The sequence below is a fragment of the Cryptotermes secundus genome, unplaced genomic scaffold (genome assembly GCF_002891405.2).
Source record: "Cryptotermes secundus unplaced genomic scaffold, Csec_1.0 scaffold1269, whole genome shotgun sequence".
Classification (NCBI taxonomy): domain Eukaryota; kingdom Metazoa; phylum Arthropoda; class Insecta; order Blattodea; family Kalotermitidae; genus Cryptotermes; species Cryptotermes secundus.
Window position 1 is genome coordinate 834,632 of NW_019720738.1, and position 17,341 is coordinate 851,972.

Consider the following 17,341-nt stretch of genomic DNA (forward strand, 5'->3'; position numbering starts at 1 on the left):
CTGGATTGATGTGGCTCAGGATAGGGTCCAGTGGAGGGCTCTTGTGGACACAGTGATGAACCTTCGGGTGTCATAAAATGCTGGGAGGTTCTTGAGTAGCTACACAATTGGCAGCTTCTCAAGAAGGGCTCAGCTCCATGAGTGAGTGAACTTCTCGTTTATAAGCGTGTACTGCGACTGCACCAGTCATTTGTAAGGATAAGTAGACCTGTTTGGTAGTATTTATTAGTGCGTGGGTTCTCAAACATTTTGATACCATAACCCCCCCCCCCGTGTCTGCTGATCAACGAAGGGTGCAGTTCTTCACATTGGTGCAAATCTCTGCCAGTCTATACGGTGGCAGCAGGAAGCTAAATAGCTTTACAACCTCTGCACACCTACAGTAAGCTATAAAATGTCCCTGCACAGTCACGAAAGGATTCTCAAAAAGTTTCCTCAGCTGCAGCTCTGCTTACCGAAAGTTCTCATGTTAAATCGGGGGCACTATGCTACAAGCCGGAAGGTCGCGCGTTCGATTCCCGTTGAGGTCATTTGATTTTTTCAATTGACCAAATCCTTCCAGCCGCACTATGGCCCTGGGGTCGACTCAGCCTCTAACAGAAATGAGTAAGGCTGACAACCTCACCGCCATCTGTGAACCGATTGTCTAGAAAATGTGGGAGTCTCGACGTCTCACAACGCTATGGGCCTCCACGGCCTGGTACAGGGATACCTTTACCGTTTTACCTTGCCTTATATTAAATCTTACTGCCTTGCCTGCAATGTGAGAACACCTCTTAGAATAGGCCGCGACCTCTCAAGGGATTAGTGACCATGTTTCCCTTCACGGGCCGAAAATGGGTGAGAGGTCCCTACTTTGCTGCGACTTTGCAGCTCACATTGGTGCTGATGTTGAACTGCATCGGCAGTAAGTCTTGACTAGGCAACGTTACGGATGGAAGTTACCTGTGTTCGCTCGAGGCCTCCAGTGTGGCGATATTGCTTCCTCTCGTGTGTGGTGATGACGCACCCCGCAAACATGTTTTAGACACAGCATAGTCATGTGTTCTAGTGTAACGGGATCTGAACTAAGACCCCAGAGCCTGCTGGTGATCTATAGGTAGGATCACCGCCTAGCGGCAGTTGTGTCGCCACGCAGCCCAGCCGTCGGGGGTCAGTGTACAGCACACACCGATGCTAGGCTTCGCGATGCACGCTCGGTATGGGCCGTATGGACGGATGCAGCGTCCGTGTGTTCCGGTCGAGGCCTCGCAGGCAGTACGGACGTTGCCTTCAGCCCGCTGTATACAGCACAGGGTCTTAGTGGTGCTGATAGAATTGTTCGAAGATAAATGTTTCAATTGTAAGAGGTATGGGGGGTTGGGGGTATAGCTCCATGCGATCCTCGCCTCGACGTTCGACGGGGGTTGTCAGCGTCACGCCCAGCTGTGTCGCGCTTCACGAGTCAGGAGGGCTGCGCCCCACAAACAATATAATTATGCCGGCCTCATTGTCTTCCGTTAAACGTAACAGTAACGCCCCACACTTGTATTCGCGGTGTGCTCGGTTCGATTCCTGACTGGGACAACTATCCTGACAGATTTTCCTCAGTTTCTCTATGAAGATTTCGGGATGGTACTTAGATTAGGCCACGACCGCTTTCTTTTTCAGCTCAGTCACCCTACCGCATGACGCTATATAGCGTAGATAAGCCGTAACTTGAGTATCGAGATGATTGTCTTGAGAACCTGACAGATGTTCCCTTATTCAAGAAAGCTGGCCCTGTGCCTGATTCATTGAGCATCACGCCATGAGGACATATGAGAGAGTGGAGGTATAGCGCCACCGTTCCTGACCTCGACACTAGACGGAAGTGAGCGGTAAACTTCACGCCCTGGCCGCCTTACTCCCTGGTAAAGTCCCACCTTTACCCGTTGGATAGGGTAGGGGGCCCTGAGCCGGCGTCAGCACTGTCGCGCTCATGCCCCTGCCCGGAATCGAACCCGGGCCGTGTAGCCTGAGAAACTGAAGTTTCATAATACTTGTATTTATAACAAGACGCTTCGTATGTAATGTCACAAGTAATTTATTTTTCGGAATAATTTGGCAGTTGTCGGGCTGGTTTCGTCTCTCACAAGGCCAGGAAATGTAACGAGTTATTTACACCCTATGCACGAACTGAAGGGAGGTCGTGTCTGTCTGCATCTCTCGCCTCTCAAATGTAGCGGATTGGATGGAAACTGACGCTCAGCTCGTTACAACTGCCTTGCAGTACGGTTGCACTCATTTCCCTCTGCTTGTTCTCTTTATTTTGCGGCCTTATTTAACCCGCCTGTAGTATAACCGAGCAAATTCTTCACCCTGATGACGTAGGCAGCATATTTCTCCGAAACGTCGATAGATGCATACAGAAGTACACGGTTCCAACCAAGGAGACCAAGATCCGCGATGCTGACATTCTAATCTTGCCGAAGTTACAGCCAGAGCAACAATTGGCCGGTGCGCCCGCGAAAGCGTGTGTGTAGCACTTAACCTTGCGGACAGACTCAAGTGGAGCATCACGTCACTTCCTCTGATATCACCGTGGCGTTGTCTTTATTTAGCGCACAGTTTCCTCTCGGCTGTCTCAAAATGTGCGGCGAACTCGGGTGTCTTCAGAGTTGAAGTGTATTTTGAATTGATTTTTTTGTGTACTGAAAATTAAACGCGCGGCCATATTGTAAGCAGCCTCGTGTTGTTACAGAGGCACGTTACCAAGTAGCGTGTTCGCAACAGTTGCACAAATCCACGTACCGCGTCGCGTAGTTTTATTGCATTTGTCAGACACGTTGCAGTTTGGATTCAGATCAGGCGACAGTGGATGCCAGAAATGAACATGTAGATGCATGCACCCATTCCGAGCGTAATTACCCCAATAATAATAAGAGCGAAAAATGTTTTGACCAGAAGTTAGAGTTAACATTGAGACGCATTTCGGGCACAGTGCACCATTTTCGTAAGTGATTCGGTTTTATAGACAGTTTTAAAAGGGGTAGGGGATGGATTGAACGTCACTGTGCGTACATTTCGTACCATGTCGCTTCTAATCTTTAGCGAAATTTGAGGTAGTTGCAATTTAGCTAGAATGTTTCCCCCATGAAGAAAGCCGTCTTCTGGGATGTGGCGCCGTGTAGATATTGTGTACACCGACGTTTCGGAGGAACGTATCGCCTCCATCTTCACGGTAGAAAAATCGGCGAGCGAGGAACCAGCGTGAGCAGGTGGCTGCAGTCTGCTCACGGTGGTTCCTCGCTCGCCGAGTTTTCTACCGTGAAGATGGAGACGATACGTTCCTCCGAAACGTCGGTATACACTGTCTACGTGGCCCCACATCCCAGAAGACGGCATATTTCATAGTCACCGCCGTGAAAACTTCAGCTCTTACTTGTTTCCTCCATAATTGCGCTCTATCCATAGGTGGATGCCTTGTTTTGTTGCCTGTTGTCCCTTTAAGCCGCGAAGCGAACTCCTGCGCCTATAAATTAATTGATACCTCGTGACCTGTTCGTGTGCACAATGAAATCGTCTCCACGGGCGTAATGCTGTGTCGACACTATACAGGGTGAGCGGAAATTCGTGCCTCCGCCGTCTCAGTACCGAGTTTCATCTAGAGAACGTGAATTGGCTTGAACTGGTTCGGGATCTTGTCCAGTTCGGAGATTTGCTGTTACTGACGTCGAATTTTCCGGGCCCCTTATTGCTGCTGTTGTGAAGACGTCGATGAACTTTTGGGGCACCATAGAGCAGGCAATTCTTTCGCCGTCGGTGTAACAGCACAAGTTGGCTTGGTTAGGCAGGTCTATGTTTCTTGTTTCCCCGAGATTGTGACAGCTGCCCCAGTGCGCCTCTGAGCTACGTAGGCCTGTAGAGCCTATCCGTGTGTAACAGCCTCCGTTTCTGTGCAGCTTTTCAGTTCCTCTTAGGTCCAAAAATTAAGGGGGGGGGCGGTTCGCGGCGTATATGCTCCATATAAAGCTACCTTAATGCCAACCGCAGGCTTGCCCGTTGTACCCAGTTATAGCCAACGAGACCGGACATCGAATCATGGCAATATAACTCCACACCTGACGCAGATGTAATGGTGCTGCCGTAATTTAGTTCCTGTTCTCTCCGCATCGTCCATGCCGGTTCTGGGGCCCACCTCGCCTCCTATTGAGCGAGGACCGGGGCTCTTTACCAGGATATAAAGCGGCCGGGACGTGAAGCTGACCACACCTCCAGCTAGTCCCGAGGTCACGAATATGTGGATCTACGCATCCACTTCTCCATACGTCTTCATGGCGCAATGAGTAAATAAGCACATGGACATATTTACCTTAGAAGATTGATTTGTTTCGTTTAATGTGTCGATATCCACGAATAGCTGATGCGTTTGTGTCACTCTGAATCCATTGACCGATAAGCAAAATGTTTAGGCAGTGGGCATACGTATGGGCGTTGGAACGAGCACAGGATCGTTGCACTGTTGTGGGTAGACGCAGGAATGCAGCAACTCCAGGACCTGAAGGCCGTCGCTTCGTGCCAGCTTGTGTTCCTCTTGCAGTGTCGAGGTGCAGACGTCAGTGGAGGCATGTGATTGCACAGAGTCGAGGTGCAGACGTCAGTGGAGGCATGTGATTGCACAGTGTATCAGACCCAGTAGCCGTGTGACGTGACACGCGTTGTTGCGTTATATTAGGATAGTATCTGGGCTAGGCAGCGTCGGTTGGTAGGATAAGACGAAGGATGAATTGAAAGAATCTGGAAGGAAGTGATCGTGACACAAATGAGGTACTATGCCGCTGTTTGCTTAGAGGGCCTGAGTAGAATCACGAATACTCCAGTCAGATGGCCGGTGTCGTCGAGATTCGAACCATGAGTCTAGAAGAACGTTAGCGCTACACCAGTCCGTCCGGTACTGTGGTTCAGTAACAGAAATTATCGTTTAGCTGAACTATCCGAACGTCTGTTTGCCTTAGGGTCAGAATTTTGATTCTGTCCAGGCTACAGTTTCCCTAAAGCCGAAGAATCGAGTACGTTTTAACATGGGGCCTGTGCGTGCGGGCGCGCCACGGCTAGGCTCCTGCTGTTCGGTGTTCCAACTCTTTATCACTACAGTCATATTGTTTTGTTGTGAAATCAAGGGACGCCAGATAGCATCCTATTAGTAATCCGGTATGTTTTAAATCTAGTCCCTGGGTTGCGCACATCGGTTGCAGCTGTATTTTTGGAGGGAGGAAGGGTGACGCACCATAAAGTTGGCCCTGTTATAACCCATACACGCCCAACCGTTAACTCACTTAGTGCACTTGATGAAACCTACTGCACATTCTGCCGAGATTGACCAGGTGTAAAACATGGGACATTAGAAGTGGATTAGCACTTGCCATCGGTCTTCGTGGGGCACTAAACCCGGCGATATTCTCAAGTAAAATAACACGCAAATGGTTACAAGGAACTGGGGCCCTGTTGCGAAATCCGCCACGTACACCCGCTGGACGCCGCGTCGCTGCAATAACGGGCTGAGCAATTAGAATTTTGTGTCACTTGTGGTCTCCCAGAGAACGGCGTTCCTCGCCATGGGCTGGCTCAGTCGACTGTGTCAATGCACTTCGCGGCCCCACAGCGGCCCACATCACCAGGTTGTTGACGAGAAGTCTTCGGAACCGGCGGTCGTCCCGGCGCAGAGCTTAGATGTTGAATGTGACGACGGTACGTATTGTCTGTGGACGCCTAGTAGCGTCTTCCTGGAGTAACTGGAGAAGACCTGGCCATGCCATAACTCAGGCGGTTAGTCGCTGTCTTCCCACCGCGGCGACTCGGGTTGGATCCCAGGTCAGGTCATGTGGGTTTTGTGGTGGACAGAGCGGCATTGAGACAGGTTTTGTCCGAGCATTTCGCGGTTTCCCTGCCAATTATCGATCCAGCAGATGCCCCACACTTGTCTGTCCACAAGGGCCGGCACACGAAGCGGCACGCTGTGGCCGTGCGCATTTCTTAACCGGGGAATATCACTAAAACGTAAGGGCGGTCGGTATTGGGATATAAATTGGAATCTTTTCCTTTTATTTTCTTGCCTTTTGTATTTTTACTTCCTTGCGTTTGTTTATGTATTGTGTCGTGCTTCCTTTCTTTCTCTCGCCCCTTCATTTTACTTCTTACTACCTCTCTCCGTCGTTTTCGCTCTTACCTTCTTTTTCACTTCATGCTATGCTTCGTCTACGGCGGGAACGAAGGTGACGTCACCATTGGAACGTTGCTATAGTTGAGCCAGCCAAAGATATCTCACCAGACGTAAGGTGCTACTAAGAGGTGACGCCCTGCTCCCCACTGTAACATTCTAGCCTGTCTGTTGATGTCACTCGTCTGATGTTAGTGTGGAGCGAGTAATCCAACCAATAGGAGTGGAAGGGTGAGGGTTGAGTACGGGAAGCGTAGGAAGCTAAGGTAGATGGAGTGGGGGAAGATGTCCGTGAATTCTTAGCTTGGCTCCACTATGCCTATATCATACTTTCCGTATTCATACGCTGGTGGGAAATAACTGGAACGTACTCACGTGGGACTTGCAAGGTATGACATGCCTTGGCTCGCAGAATACGCGGACAGGCAAACGTGTTCTGGTTTCCATTTTATACGCCCTCTTCGCGGTGTGGTGCTTAACCAAGCACGGAATCGTCTTTGCTTTAGAGCAGTGGTTCTCTCCCCATTTTGGATATTCATTTTCCTTGCGTTGCATTGGAATATAATAAAAATACAAGTTTATTTTAATAATGGCATTGTCTTGTGTAAAAATGTAAATTTATCGTAAAAGCGAAACGTTGTGGCGTTTTGTTACAATTGAAGAGAGTTTGTGTAAAGACATGTCTTATTTTGCATAGCCAGTCTTCCCATGAGAGCCCAGCGGCACACGGGTTGCGTGTGTTGTGTGTGGTATCAGTATCCTGAGCTGCCGTGTCTCTTGTTACAGGACGAATCCACACGGCGGTCGTTTCGGGCATCAACTACGAGACCCGCAGCGTGACAGTCGAATGGTTCGAGCGAGGTGAAACCAAAGGCAAAGAGGTAAGTTTCACACAGAGCGGTTAGCACCCCTGCTTGGTATTCGGCCCGCAGGCTGGTCATCCATACTTAAAATTTCGTTGTTTTCTTAAGACTCTCCAGCCCCGAATTAGGCCACGCGGCCTCTTCCATGAAATTGAGTATTTGTTTTTGACTTATTCTTTCCATCCGTCACACCGCTAATAGAATAAATGATAACAGCGTCCAGTGTGGTTCAATTTGTAGATATTTACTGCCTTCACGTGTTTCGGTCAGCTGTGACCGACCATCTTCAGAAGGCATGAAATCAACATGTTTAGGGACCGCTGTTACAGTTGTTAAAAAGTTATTTGCAGTTGTTTAGATTGAAAATCTTTTCGATGTATAATACTTAAGATCTTGAACCGATATGGTATGTGGCCCTGCGCCCCTTCTGACAAAATGGAACCCTTTGGCTGGGTGCCTCAAAACACTCACCTTCATCTAATGCGGAGGTTAAGAGTGGTAGAGCTTACCTCCACTTGTCCATACGTCTTCATAGCGTTGTGCTTAATTAAGTCCGGGGATAATTTTAACTTGATCAATTGTGATTCCGCAAGCATTTTGCTTAGTATAGTGTTGAAGTATGAGATGGGTAGGGTATATAGCACGTATGGGGGATATGAGAAACGCAAGGAAAATTGTAACAGATCAGATTCGGATGAGATGATATTATTAAAGTGTATGCTAAAGCTGGAGTATTGGCTGGATTAATTTGGCTCCGGGTAGGGTCCGGCGCCAGAATCATGTGGAAGGTAATAAGCCTTTTTAGTTCTGTAATGTGCGGGGGGGGGGGGTGGTTAGCTGAGCGACTGTCATCTTCAGAAGGACATTTGTTATTCATAGAGTGGGCGGGAAGGTCGCGGCCGCTCCACCCCGTCGAACTGCGTCTCATAGTCTCGTCGCTTTCAGCTGGAGAACAAGGAGATCCGCCCACGTGTTATGTGTACTCGTGTTTGTGCAAGTTCTGTCAGTACCGACCTCAAAAGTGGCTCATAGTTCGCCAGGGGCAGGATCCATCCACTTGGTCACACTGCTGGAATCCATATTGCATCAGTACTGAGCGACAAGCAGCTTGAGCATGAAGCTGACTATTCACCTGTATTTAGTGCAGTTTCCTTGCCTCCACTGCCCCTATACGCCTTCATAGTATGTCAGTTAGACGTCATTTCCTTTAACTGGTCTCAGACCTCCTTCCAGTGTCTGCTTGGTGTTGCCCTCTGCGTGGGGTTTTCCTCTTGTGAAGTGCATGAACGGTCACATTGGCCCTGTACTCAAGTGTCTGTCCGTTAATATGTGTTGGGGGAGTGGAGGATGGTCTCCACGTATTAAAGTTGACGCCGCTGTTGGTAGCTGAGACTAGTCGAACTGAAGGATGATAAATGAATACTGAATTGGACAGGATTTGGGAGGAAGCGGCCGCAGATTAAATTGAGATACTGTCCCGGACACATGCCTGGAGGAGACTGAGGAAAGCCACAAGTAGCGGTGGTTCGTGACCATGTCCAGAAAGTCAGTAATTGTGTCAATCAGGGCAGTCGCTGCCTTGCGAGGGTTCGAACCGGGCATCTCCCATCCACGAAACGACAGCTACCTGTACGCACTGGATCATATCGTTTGATTAAATTTGATGCTTGTTTGCAATTGAGGTCGCGGGTTCCACTCCTGACGAGGTCATCGGATTTTCCAATTGGCCTAACCCTTCCAGCCGCACTGTAACCCTGGGGTTGACTCAGCCTCTAACAGAAATGAGTACCAGGAATATTGGAGGTAAAGTGCGGCCGGCGAGTAAGGCTGACAACCTTGCCGCCATCTTTGAGCCGATTGTCTAGAAAACGTGGGAGCCTCGACGTCTCACAACCCTATGGGCCTCCACGGCCTGTTACAGGGATACCTTAACCTTTAAACAAAAAAAGGACGTGACAGCTCATGCGGTTAGTCGCCGGCTTCCCACCTCGGCGGCCCGGGTTCTAGCCGAGGTCATGTGGGATTTATGGTGGACAAAGTGGCACTGGGACAGGTTTTCTTCGAGTATTTCGGTTTCCCTTGCCATTTCTCATTCCACCGACCGCTCCCCGCTCATCATCATGCATCTTGGGCTGGTACAGTAGGCCAAATAGTGGCCGACGTACTACGTGGACTCAGCCTCACCCCATCCCACCCCACGAAACTGAAAATGAACTAACAATGTCTTGCGGAATGTGACACTGTGTAGTGTTATCTCCGTCTTCAGGGTGTGGAGGTTGGAGGTAAGGCTTCCACCCTGACGATGGAAGCAACAGATTCGGTGGCTCTTTAGATTTGCATTCGGGAGATGGCTCGTAATCTTGACCCCGAACTCACTCACCCATCTTCCCACTGGACGCTGTGGTACAGCTGGTGACCGCGCTGCAAATGTACCCACACAGAAAAGTTGAGCGCAAGGAGAACTTTGGCTTTCCTTTTGTACTGAAATGTGTTTCTTTTTTTCCAGATCGAAATAGAGGCCATCCTGTCATTGAACCCAGATCTCATACCCAAAGGACACTCAAATCAAAATGTCATCCCCACGAAGCTGACGAGGGTAAGTAATGTGTTGTGGAGTGTTTGCTGCAAGTTAATCACATTATTTCGTGTCTTCCGGGTTCCAGAGTCCATTCAGGTGACGTCATTGTCTTTGCTTTTGGGTTTCGTGGGCATTTCACATACGCATTGACTTTCATATAAATGGTCTTATCGGGTGTGACGCCGTGTAGCGTGGTAAATCAATACCACACTTCGCCTACTGCCTGCACCTTCAAGGTGTTGAGGTTTTCATGGAGGTAACTTTAAAAATGGAATGAGGTGTGTGTCGATGACGTTTCGGAGGCAGCGCATTCCTCTGAAACGTCGGCAAACATATACTAGGCTACTCGGTATTAACATGCCGGAAAGTAGTATTCTTCAATATTGAGGTTCTGTATAGGAGGGAGGTATTCTCTTCGAATCTCGGTCAAGGTACCGGACTTGGAATTGAGTTCCTCAGTACTGCCGTCTGTCGTTTGCTTCTGCTGTTGGGTCTGCCTCCGTTCAGATTGTCTCCTGTTGGCAATTCATGGTCATCTTACCATAGCGTGGGAACCGGAATAGCTCAGACAGTATATAGTGATTAAGCTACGGTATGGACGACCGAAGAATCGGGGTTTTGAGCCCTCAGAGCTTTGTTGGGGGGTGACCAGGTCGAATTCCGGGCAGTGAACCATTTTAAATAATGCATATAGTTGCTGTATTGGATTCCTTGAAATATGCCACTACAATTTCCTGACATTCTACCTTTTTTTTTTTCTGATGCTGTATCCCGCCTACGGAGGGTGTGGCGTACCAGTAACGCTTTGGACTGGGGAGATACACCGGAATTCATTTATTTGTCCTCGACATTCGACGCTATACAGGGTGTCCCAGGAGGAAAGTTCAGTATTCTGTGAAGCCACAGTATCGGTCATTATAAGTAAAAGGTGTACATGTACACGTGTCCTACTCCGAGACGGAGCTACTTCACTGTACAGACGAGCAACACGCCATGTCCTCACACGAGTTGCGAAGTGCACTGATGTCGAAGGTGGAATTTTCGGAAATGTATTGTACTAGGTAAACTGTACCAACTTTGTCACTTGAACAATAAATACCGGTATTAGAAACGGTACGTAATATCTCTGTCTTATCGACAGTTTTGAAACTGTACAGTGAAACAGCTCTATCTCGGAAACCGTTCGGAATAGGACACATATGCATATGGAAGTCTTTGCTTAGAATGGCTAATTTTTTTTACCTTTCCCCGTGGGACACTCTGTATAGCATGTAGCTGCTGACAGAAACTGGCTGTGTTTTGCCCCTGGGTGGAGAGCTGCCCGCAGTGTGCACACACTACTTCAAATCATTAGTCAATACTACGGAATTACGAATATCGAGAGGCATGCGTGAGGGCAGAGAAGGTCAGGGACCTCAGGCGACAACCCTTAATCGATCAGAAAACTCGGGGTGCCTCCACCCCACCATTATTCATTACAAATACAAGGGAACAACTTCCTGTTGTGTCTCGTGTCCAGCCTGTCAGATTGGTGTGCACTTCCGGGTCAGTAGCGAGGCCCTGTGTGCGTTTCCAGCGCATTAGCGCGCTCAATATTGGGATGGGCACGTCAAGTGTGACGTATCCCTCATAGGCAAAATAAATGCATACAAAGCGTCTCTAAGGCAGAAAGGTAAAGCTAACCTGTAACAGGCCGTGGAGGCCCATAGGGTTGCGAGACGTCGAGGCTCCCACATTTTCTAGACAGTGGGTTCACAGACGGCGTTGAGGTTGTCAGCCTTACGCGCCGGCCGGCCACATTTTCCCCCACAGGAAGATTCCTGGTACTCATTTCTGCTAGAGGCCTGAGTCGACCCCAGGGCCATAGTGCGGTTGGAAAAATTAGGTGCTGCCCTTGGAGAAAAAATTCTTTTGGCAGAGCGTATTAATATCGGACATGTAGCACGCATCGAAGAGAAGATGAGGTTTACAGGGTTACTTTGGTAGGGAACAGACCACTGGGAAAATTTAGGCTTAGATGGAGGGATAATATTAAAATGTGTCTTTGGAGCATTAGGGTCGGGATTCAGACGACTGAGATTAGGAATAAGTAACGATCACTGTAACGAACCTTCGGGTTGTGTAGAAGCTGCTGGGTTCTGAAGGACCCTGTTCCGTGGAGTTGGTTGGTCGGTCAGTTGGCGCTCTGTAATGGGGTGCCGCTGCTTCTGAAGTTTCCAAAACCCACCAACTTCCTCCCTTCGTACTTCACGTGTGGCATGAGATGTGTTTGTGGCTCACGACTGGAACGCGGTGCATGCTACATGCCTCTGCACTCTTCGTCATTCTGCCGCATGTCTGGCCTTTGCATTGAAGGCAGAGGTAATGCTGAAGCACATGCCATTAAGGCGTATAGGGGAGCGGAGGTATAGCTCCATCATTCTTAACTTAGGCTGCTGCTTTACCCTCAGTACCAATTGGATATGCCTCAGAGCAGGTCTGGGCTTTGAGTACAAAAACTCTTGCCCCTGCCAGGAATTGAACCCTGACTCCTCTGTCGTCCAGTCTGTAGCCTAATCGTTGTGCCGACTGAGCTGACCCGGCTCTTTGCTTTACACTGGAGACAAGTAGAAAGTCCATTTATGTCCTAGGCGAGATAGGAAGCCGTGACAGCGATTGTCTGGGTTGTCAAGCCGCATAGGCTTTGGATTTAGACCTGGCGTGTTGCTTGCGCGTGGCAAGTATTGCAAGAAGTAGCTGGGCAGTGGCTGCAGCTACATTTGGAGGGGAGTGGGCCCCACTATAACCCGTGGGCACGCTGTACTCCTCCCAGTGAGTAGCAGATCCGCGTACCTGGAGACACCGCGTTATTCCGAGACCTTGGTACGCACACACCAAACTACACAGGTTCATTGGATAAGATGGCGCAAACGGTAACGCTTCTCTCTTGTGTAGGCTGGAATCTCTATGGGGATGCGAATTGTCTTTGTTTTCCTCAGTCTCTGCAGGCAGATGCCGAGGTGGTACCTTAAAGTTAGGGCAAGACCCTTTCCCTCCATATCATTCGCCATCCAGTCGCTTGTGGCGAGACCCTCATGAGGGTACGGATCTATGGGTAAATTTTATTTTGTATGTTAAGTTCACAGCCATGTTCAGCACTGCACACTTTCCCATCCTGAACCTGGGATACGTTTGTGCCTGGAGGTAATGTTGTGTTGGCAACATTGTCGCTTATAAAGTTACAGGTTTCATCTGCCTGCTTGGTCCTATCATGGAACCAGTAGCTTTGTCCAATCGCGGGCCGGAACTTACGTGGGACCAGAGGTAAATGTTAAGTTATATGTTGGTAGCGCATGTCATAGCAGTTGGGAAGGGGCAACTGATAGTGGAAGTGAGTTACTTTTGACAACTCAAGATTTTGGGTGATGGCGCCATATTGATGTGGACTGTGTCTCGAACATTTCGAATAAAATTACTGCCTACATCTTCACGGTTAGAAGACTCAACCAGATGATGAACAGTAGCCCTAGACATACGGGAGAGTGGTCCGGGACTGTGCCGACGAGTGAACTCGTTATCTCTCGTACTTCACCCTGAAGATGGAGGTAGAAGTTTTCTCCGAAACGTTGGCAACACGGCGCCATCATCCAAAAGCAGAATCGTGTTCGTGTTCTGCCCCAGGCAGAGATAAATGTTATGTTATAATGCCCGCCCCAAGGGTCTGTCGGAAGATGACGATGTCGAGGGCGGGGAGAGCCCCCTGGACGAGATGGACGATGACTTGAGCAACCAGAACAGCAGCAACCACCAGTCCCTCCATCCGCAGCAGCAGGAGTCAACGGCCACACTTCCGACCCGAGCTCCGTCTTCCCGCTCGGTTCGTAGAAACTTGAGCACCTCCTCAGAGCCCCCACTCACTTGAGGCGCCAGCCCACTTCGTACTACTTTGTCCACCACAAATCCCACATGCTCGAACCCGGGACGCCGGCATCAAACGTTCTTCACGTGAGGGTCAGTCTAGAAGCCTGTTCCGGCTTCAAATACACGATGCAAAGGAGGCCGTGATTAACAGAGGTATGCTGGCGGTAGCCAATTTACAGGTAGAGTCTCTTTCCGCACGGTCTGGAAGTTGGGTACCAGTCAACATAGCGAAGGAACGGCCGAAGTCGTTATCCTAGCCCTCAACTTTCGTGAGATTCGCTTTGAGCTGGTCACCTCTGTTGTAACTCACGAATGTCACGCATAATTACTCGAGATTATGGCTTCCATATTTCTCAGAGTTCTCTGTGAGCGAGGAACTGGATTTTTGAGCTTCATTGCTCAGTCGGGGTTAATAGAGGTTCTTTATTTTGCTTCGTGCCAGTTTTTTGTGTTGAGATGCCACGCTACAAGCCGGAAGGTCGCGGGTTCAAATCCCGATGTCATTGGATTTTTTTCAGTTGACCTAATCCTTCCAGCTACACTAGGCCCTGGGGTTTACTCAGCTTCTAACAGAAATGAGTACCAGGGATAAAATAATAATTTTCCTGAGGAGTAAAGCGCGGCCGGCGCGTAAGGCTGACAACCTTACCGCCATCTTTGAGCCGATTGTCTAGATAATGTGGGACCCTCAACGTCTCAACCCTATGGCCCTTCATGGCCTGGTACAGGGATAGCTTTACTTTTTTTTTTCTAATACATTTATTATTAGTAGATATCTGTTTGGGCTTCACGTAAAGCAGGCGTTATGTTTTGCCGGTACTAACCAAGATAACCCCCCCCCCTCTCTTTATTAAATTACATTTGTACCCATGAAGTAGTTTCAGACATGTAACACTATTTGACACCCTGTACGTCTCATGAGAGTGGGGGCTCTGCTGTTACCCCTTGCTTTGTACATAGTGTTTGGCGTGTTTTGACAGCACGCACGCACGTTTACTTCGCACATGGCTTTGGGGGGATGTTAGCGGGAGGGGTCTTGTTTCCATCTGTGGCTGTGCTGAGTGTTTCATATCGTAATTGGTGAGATGGTGCCTGCCGTAGGGTGCAATTTTAGCAGTCCAATTTCTCCGCGGAACCCGAAGAATTCTCGAGAAGGCAGAAGTTTCCGCGACATTTGTAGGTCAGAAGCAGAAATGTGTACCGAAATGGGGGACTGTTTTAAAATTTAGACTAAAATCTGGTATATGAAGGTAGTTAACGTATTTAACGAGCGAACGAAGTAACTTTAAAATTTACCGTCATGCTGTCTGTCACGTTTAGTACTGCCAATCTTAGAATCTATTCTTAAAACCAACGTCCATCTGCCTCCAACATAAAGTGCGCAAGGTTAGATTCATGGCTTTGTTTTTACAAATACGTCTCTGAAGGTCTCGTTTCGTTTATACAATTAAACTTCTGCTCTTGGCGCACTCGCGTAGGGGACAACATGGCGGTAAAATTTTATAGTTAGTTGAGTCACCTGTTAATACTCGTACTTACAGAGTTGGTATAGCGAGGACGGCAGGACGGCCGGCATTTGATTCCCGGCGGAGGCAAGAAATTGTTATCTCTTTACAGCACCCAGACCGCCTCTGGGTCCCACCCGTCTTTTCCAGTGGTTACCGTGGGTAAGGAGCCGGGACGTGAAGCTCACCATTCACTCCCGTCTAGTGCCAAGGTCTATAATCGTGGAGCCATACCTCCATTCTCCCATCTTCATGGCGTAAAGCTTAGTTAATTAAGCACGGAGACAGCTTTGCCTCATTCACTCATGGAGCTGAGCCTTCTGGAGGAGCCGCCAATTGTGCAGCTACTCAAAAACTTCCCAGCATTTTATGGAACCCGAAGGTTCATTACCGTTGTCAAGAGCCCTCCACTGGTCCCTATCCTGAGCCAGATCAATCCAATCCATATCATCCCATCCTGTGTCCCGAAGACCCATTTTAATATTGTCCACCCACCTACGCCTTGGTCTTCCCAGTTGTATCTTTCCTTCTGACTTTCCCACCAACATCCTATATGCATTCCTCTTCCCCCATTCGTGCTACATGCCCTGCCCATCTCATCGTCCTTGACTTGATCTTTGACGACTTTACCTTTTGCGTTGTAACTGTACGAGTAGGCAGAATAGCTCAATAATTGGGCGCTTCGTCAGTTCGACTCGTCACAGTGGAGGTATCATCAAGCAGCAGGGCCACGTAGGCAGGCGTAAGTTTTCCGCAGTAAAGGTTGCCGGAATTGGGGTGGGGCCCAGCTACAGGGAGCACAGGAGCATAGGCGCCGGGGTTGTGAGGCTTTCCGCCGGCAGCTAGCTATTGGTGTACCCCCCAGGTCTTCCATCGGTCTGTGTTATTTGTCTCCTCTCTCAGTCTGCATCTTCCAGTGATCTCGGTCTTGTCCCTCCCGTTTCTACCTTCTGGCTTACTCTTCACAAGCTCCTTTATCTGCCTCCACTTTGGAACTCCCCGACCACACCAGCTTTCTCATTTTCATATCTGCTGCGAGGTCATGGGTTTCATATGATTCGCTCGGTTCTGGGTTCTGGTCACTAGCGCAACTGGAGGCTACACTTGTCGGATTTCGACCAAATTTAGTATTGGTGGTCTTAAAGTTGTCGGGTAAATTTAGTGTAGATCTACTTTGTGTGTGGAAGCTTCCCATAAACTCCTTCCTGATTCCGATGCTTCCCCTGCCTGAAGAGGCTTCGGCAGTTTTTTGTTGTTTTCGATGTATTGTTCTGTCATGTGTATTTATCGCTTTTTTCGTTTCTGTACAGTATCTGCATGTTGCCGGGGTTCTCACAGCGGGGACTAAGCCAAGTAATGTTTCCAGGATGTGACGCCGTGTAGTCCGAAGCCAGGTCATCTTGTTGGTTGCACTGCCGGCTTATTCTTCTGCCTTGAAGTTGCAGGCAGTACGTTCTTCTCCGAAACGTCGGACTTCCACTGGGCTACATGGCGTCACTTCCCATAACACTACTCTCTAAATTTCTATGGTGGCTGTGTCAAGGTTTACTCATTTGCTCATCCCGCTGTAGATGTACATACCTGCGCATGCGCCTTTGTCAGTTACGCCATGTTCTTAGCGGTTTGCGTTTTAAAATGTGGTAGAGCCGTGTGTGGGTGTGGCAACACTGTAAATATAAGGGGTTGAAGTTTTTTGCGTTAAGAATCAGGCAATGAACGTCCTGTACAGGTCACGGAACAGCGCCCGGATGACAGGACAGGATAATGCGTCTGTAAATGGGGATTTGGTACCCGACAGAAGCAGCGATGTAGGCCAAAAGGCCTCTGGGGTACAGTGACAGCGTGAAGTTAAATGTTTTGCTTTCATGTAGTGTCGCCGTTTAGAATGTCTCCAAGCCCCCTATACGCCTTCATGCCGTGGTACTTAGGCAGACAACTCGTAACAGGTTCAAGAGTTTGCGAAAGACCGTAGTTCAGTTGTATACAAGTCTCGTTTGTTCAGTCGGTACCGAAGCTCTTTCCAGCCATTTTTCTGGTTATCATTTGATGCAAGACTTGCCGTGGCTGGGTCATCAATCATTTGACTCGAGACTTGCATAAAGACTGCTTGAATGGTACGAGAAGACTCGGGCTAATCCATTTGAACTTTTGGCGTGAACATTGCGTTAGGACTGTTGCAGTATATTGAAAGACAGTTTTGCAAGATGGTGAGTTCCTTCGTACAGTCCACAAAGCTCTACAGTATCTTTGCGTATAGTACCCGTACATTGTGTTTTATGGGCAAATCTGTGTTGCCTGTACATGTATTTTTAAACAG

The 17,341-nt window shown here is 48.8% G+C and overlaps 1 protein-coding gene across 4 annotated transcripts in view; it reads left to right on the forward strand.

The window, feature by feature from the left end:
* LOC111873302 (kinesin-like protein Klp10A) overlaps window positions 1-17,341 on the forward strand; it is a 70,343-nt gene that overhangs the window by 35,149 nt on the left and 17,853 nt on the right. For 2 of the 4 annotated variants that reach the window (XM_023867913.2, XM_023867927.2), the window contains exons 1-3: window positions 4,357-5,709; window positions 6,965-7,059; window positions 9,548-9,637. In XM_023867913.2, the coding sequence (XP_023723681.1) occupies window positions 5,577-5,709; window positions 6,965-7,059; window positions 9,548-9,637 (318 nt within the window). In that variant the 5' untranslated portion in view covers window positions 4,357-5,576. Of the gene's footprint in view, window positions 1-2,626; window positions 2,882-4,356; window positions 5,710-6,964; window positions 7,060-9,547; window positions 9,638-17,341 lie in introns of those variants that run through there. The other 2 variants (XM_023867921.2, XM_023867937.2) reach the window with 2 other exon arrangements.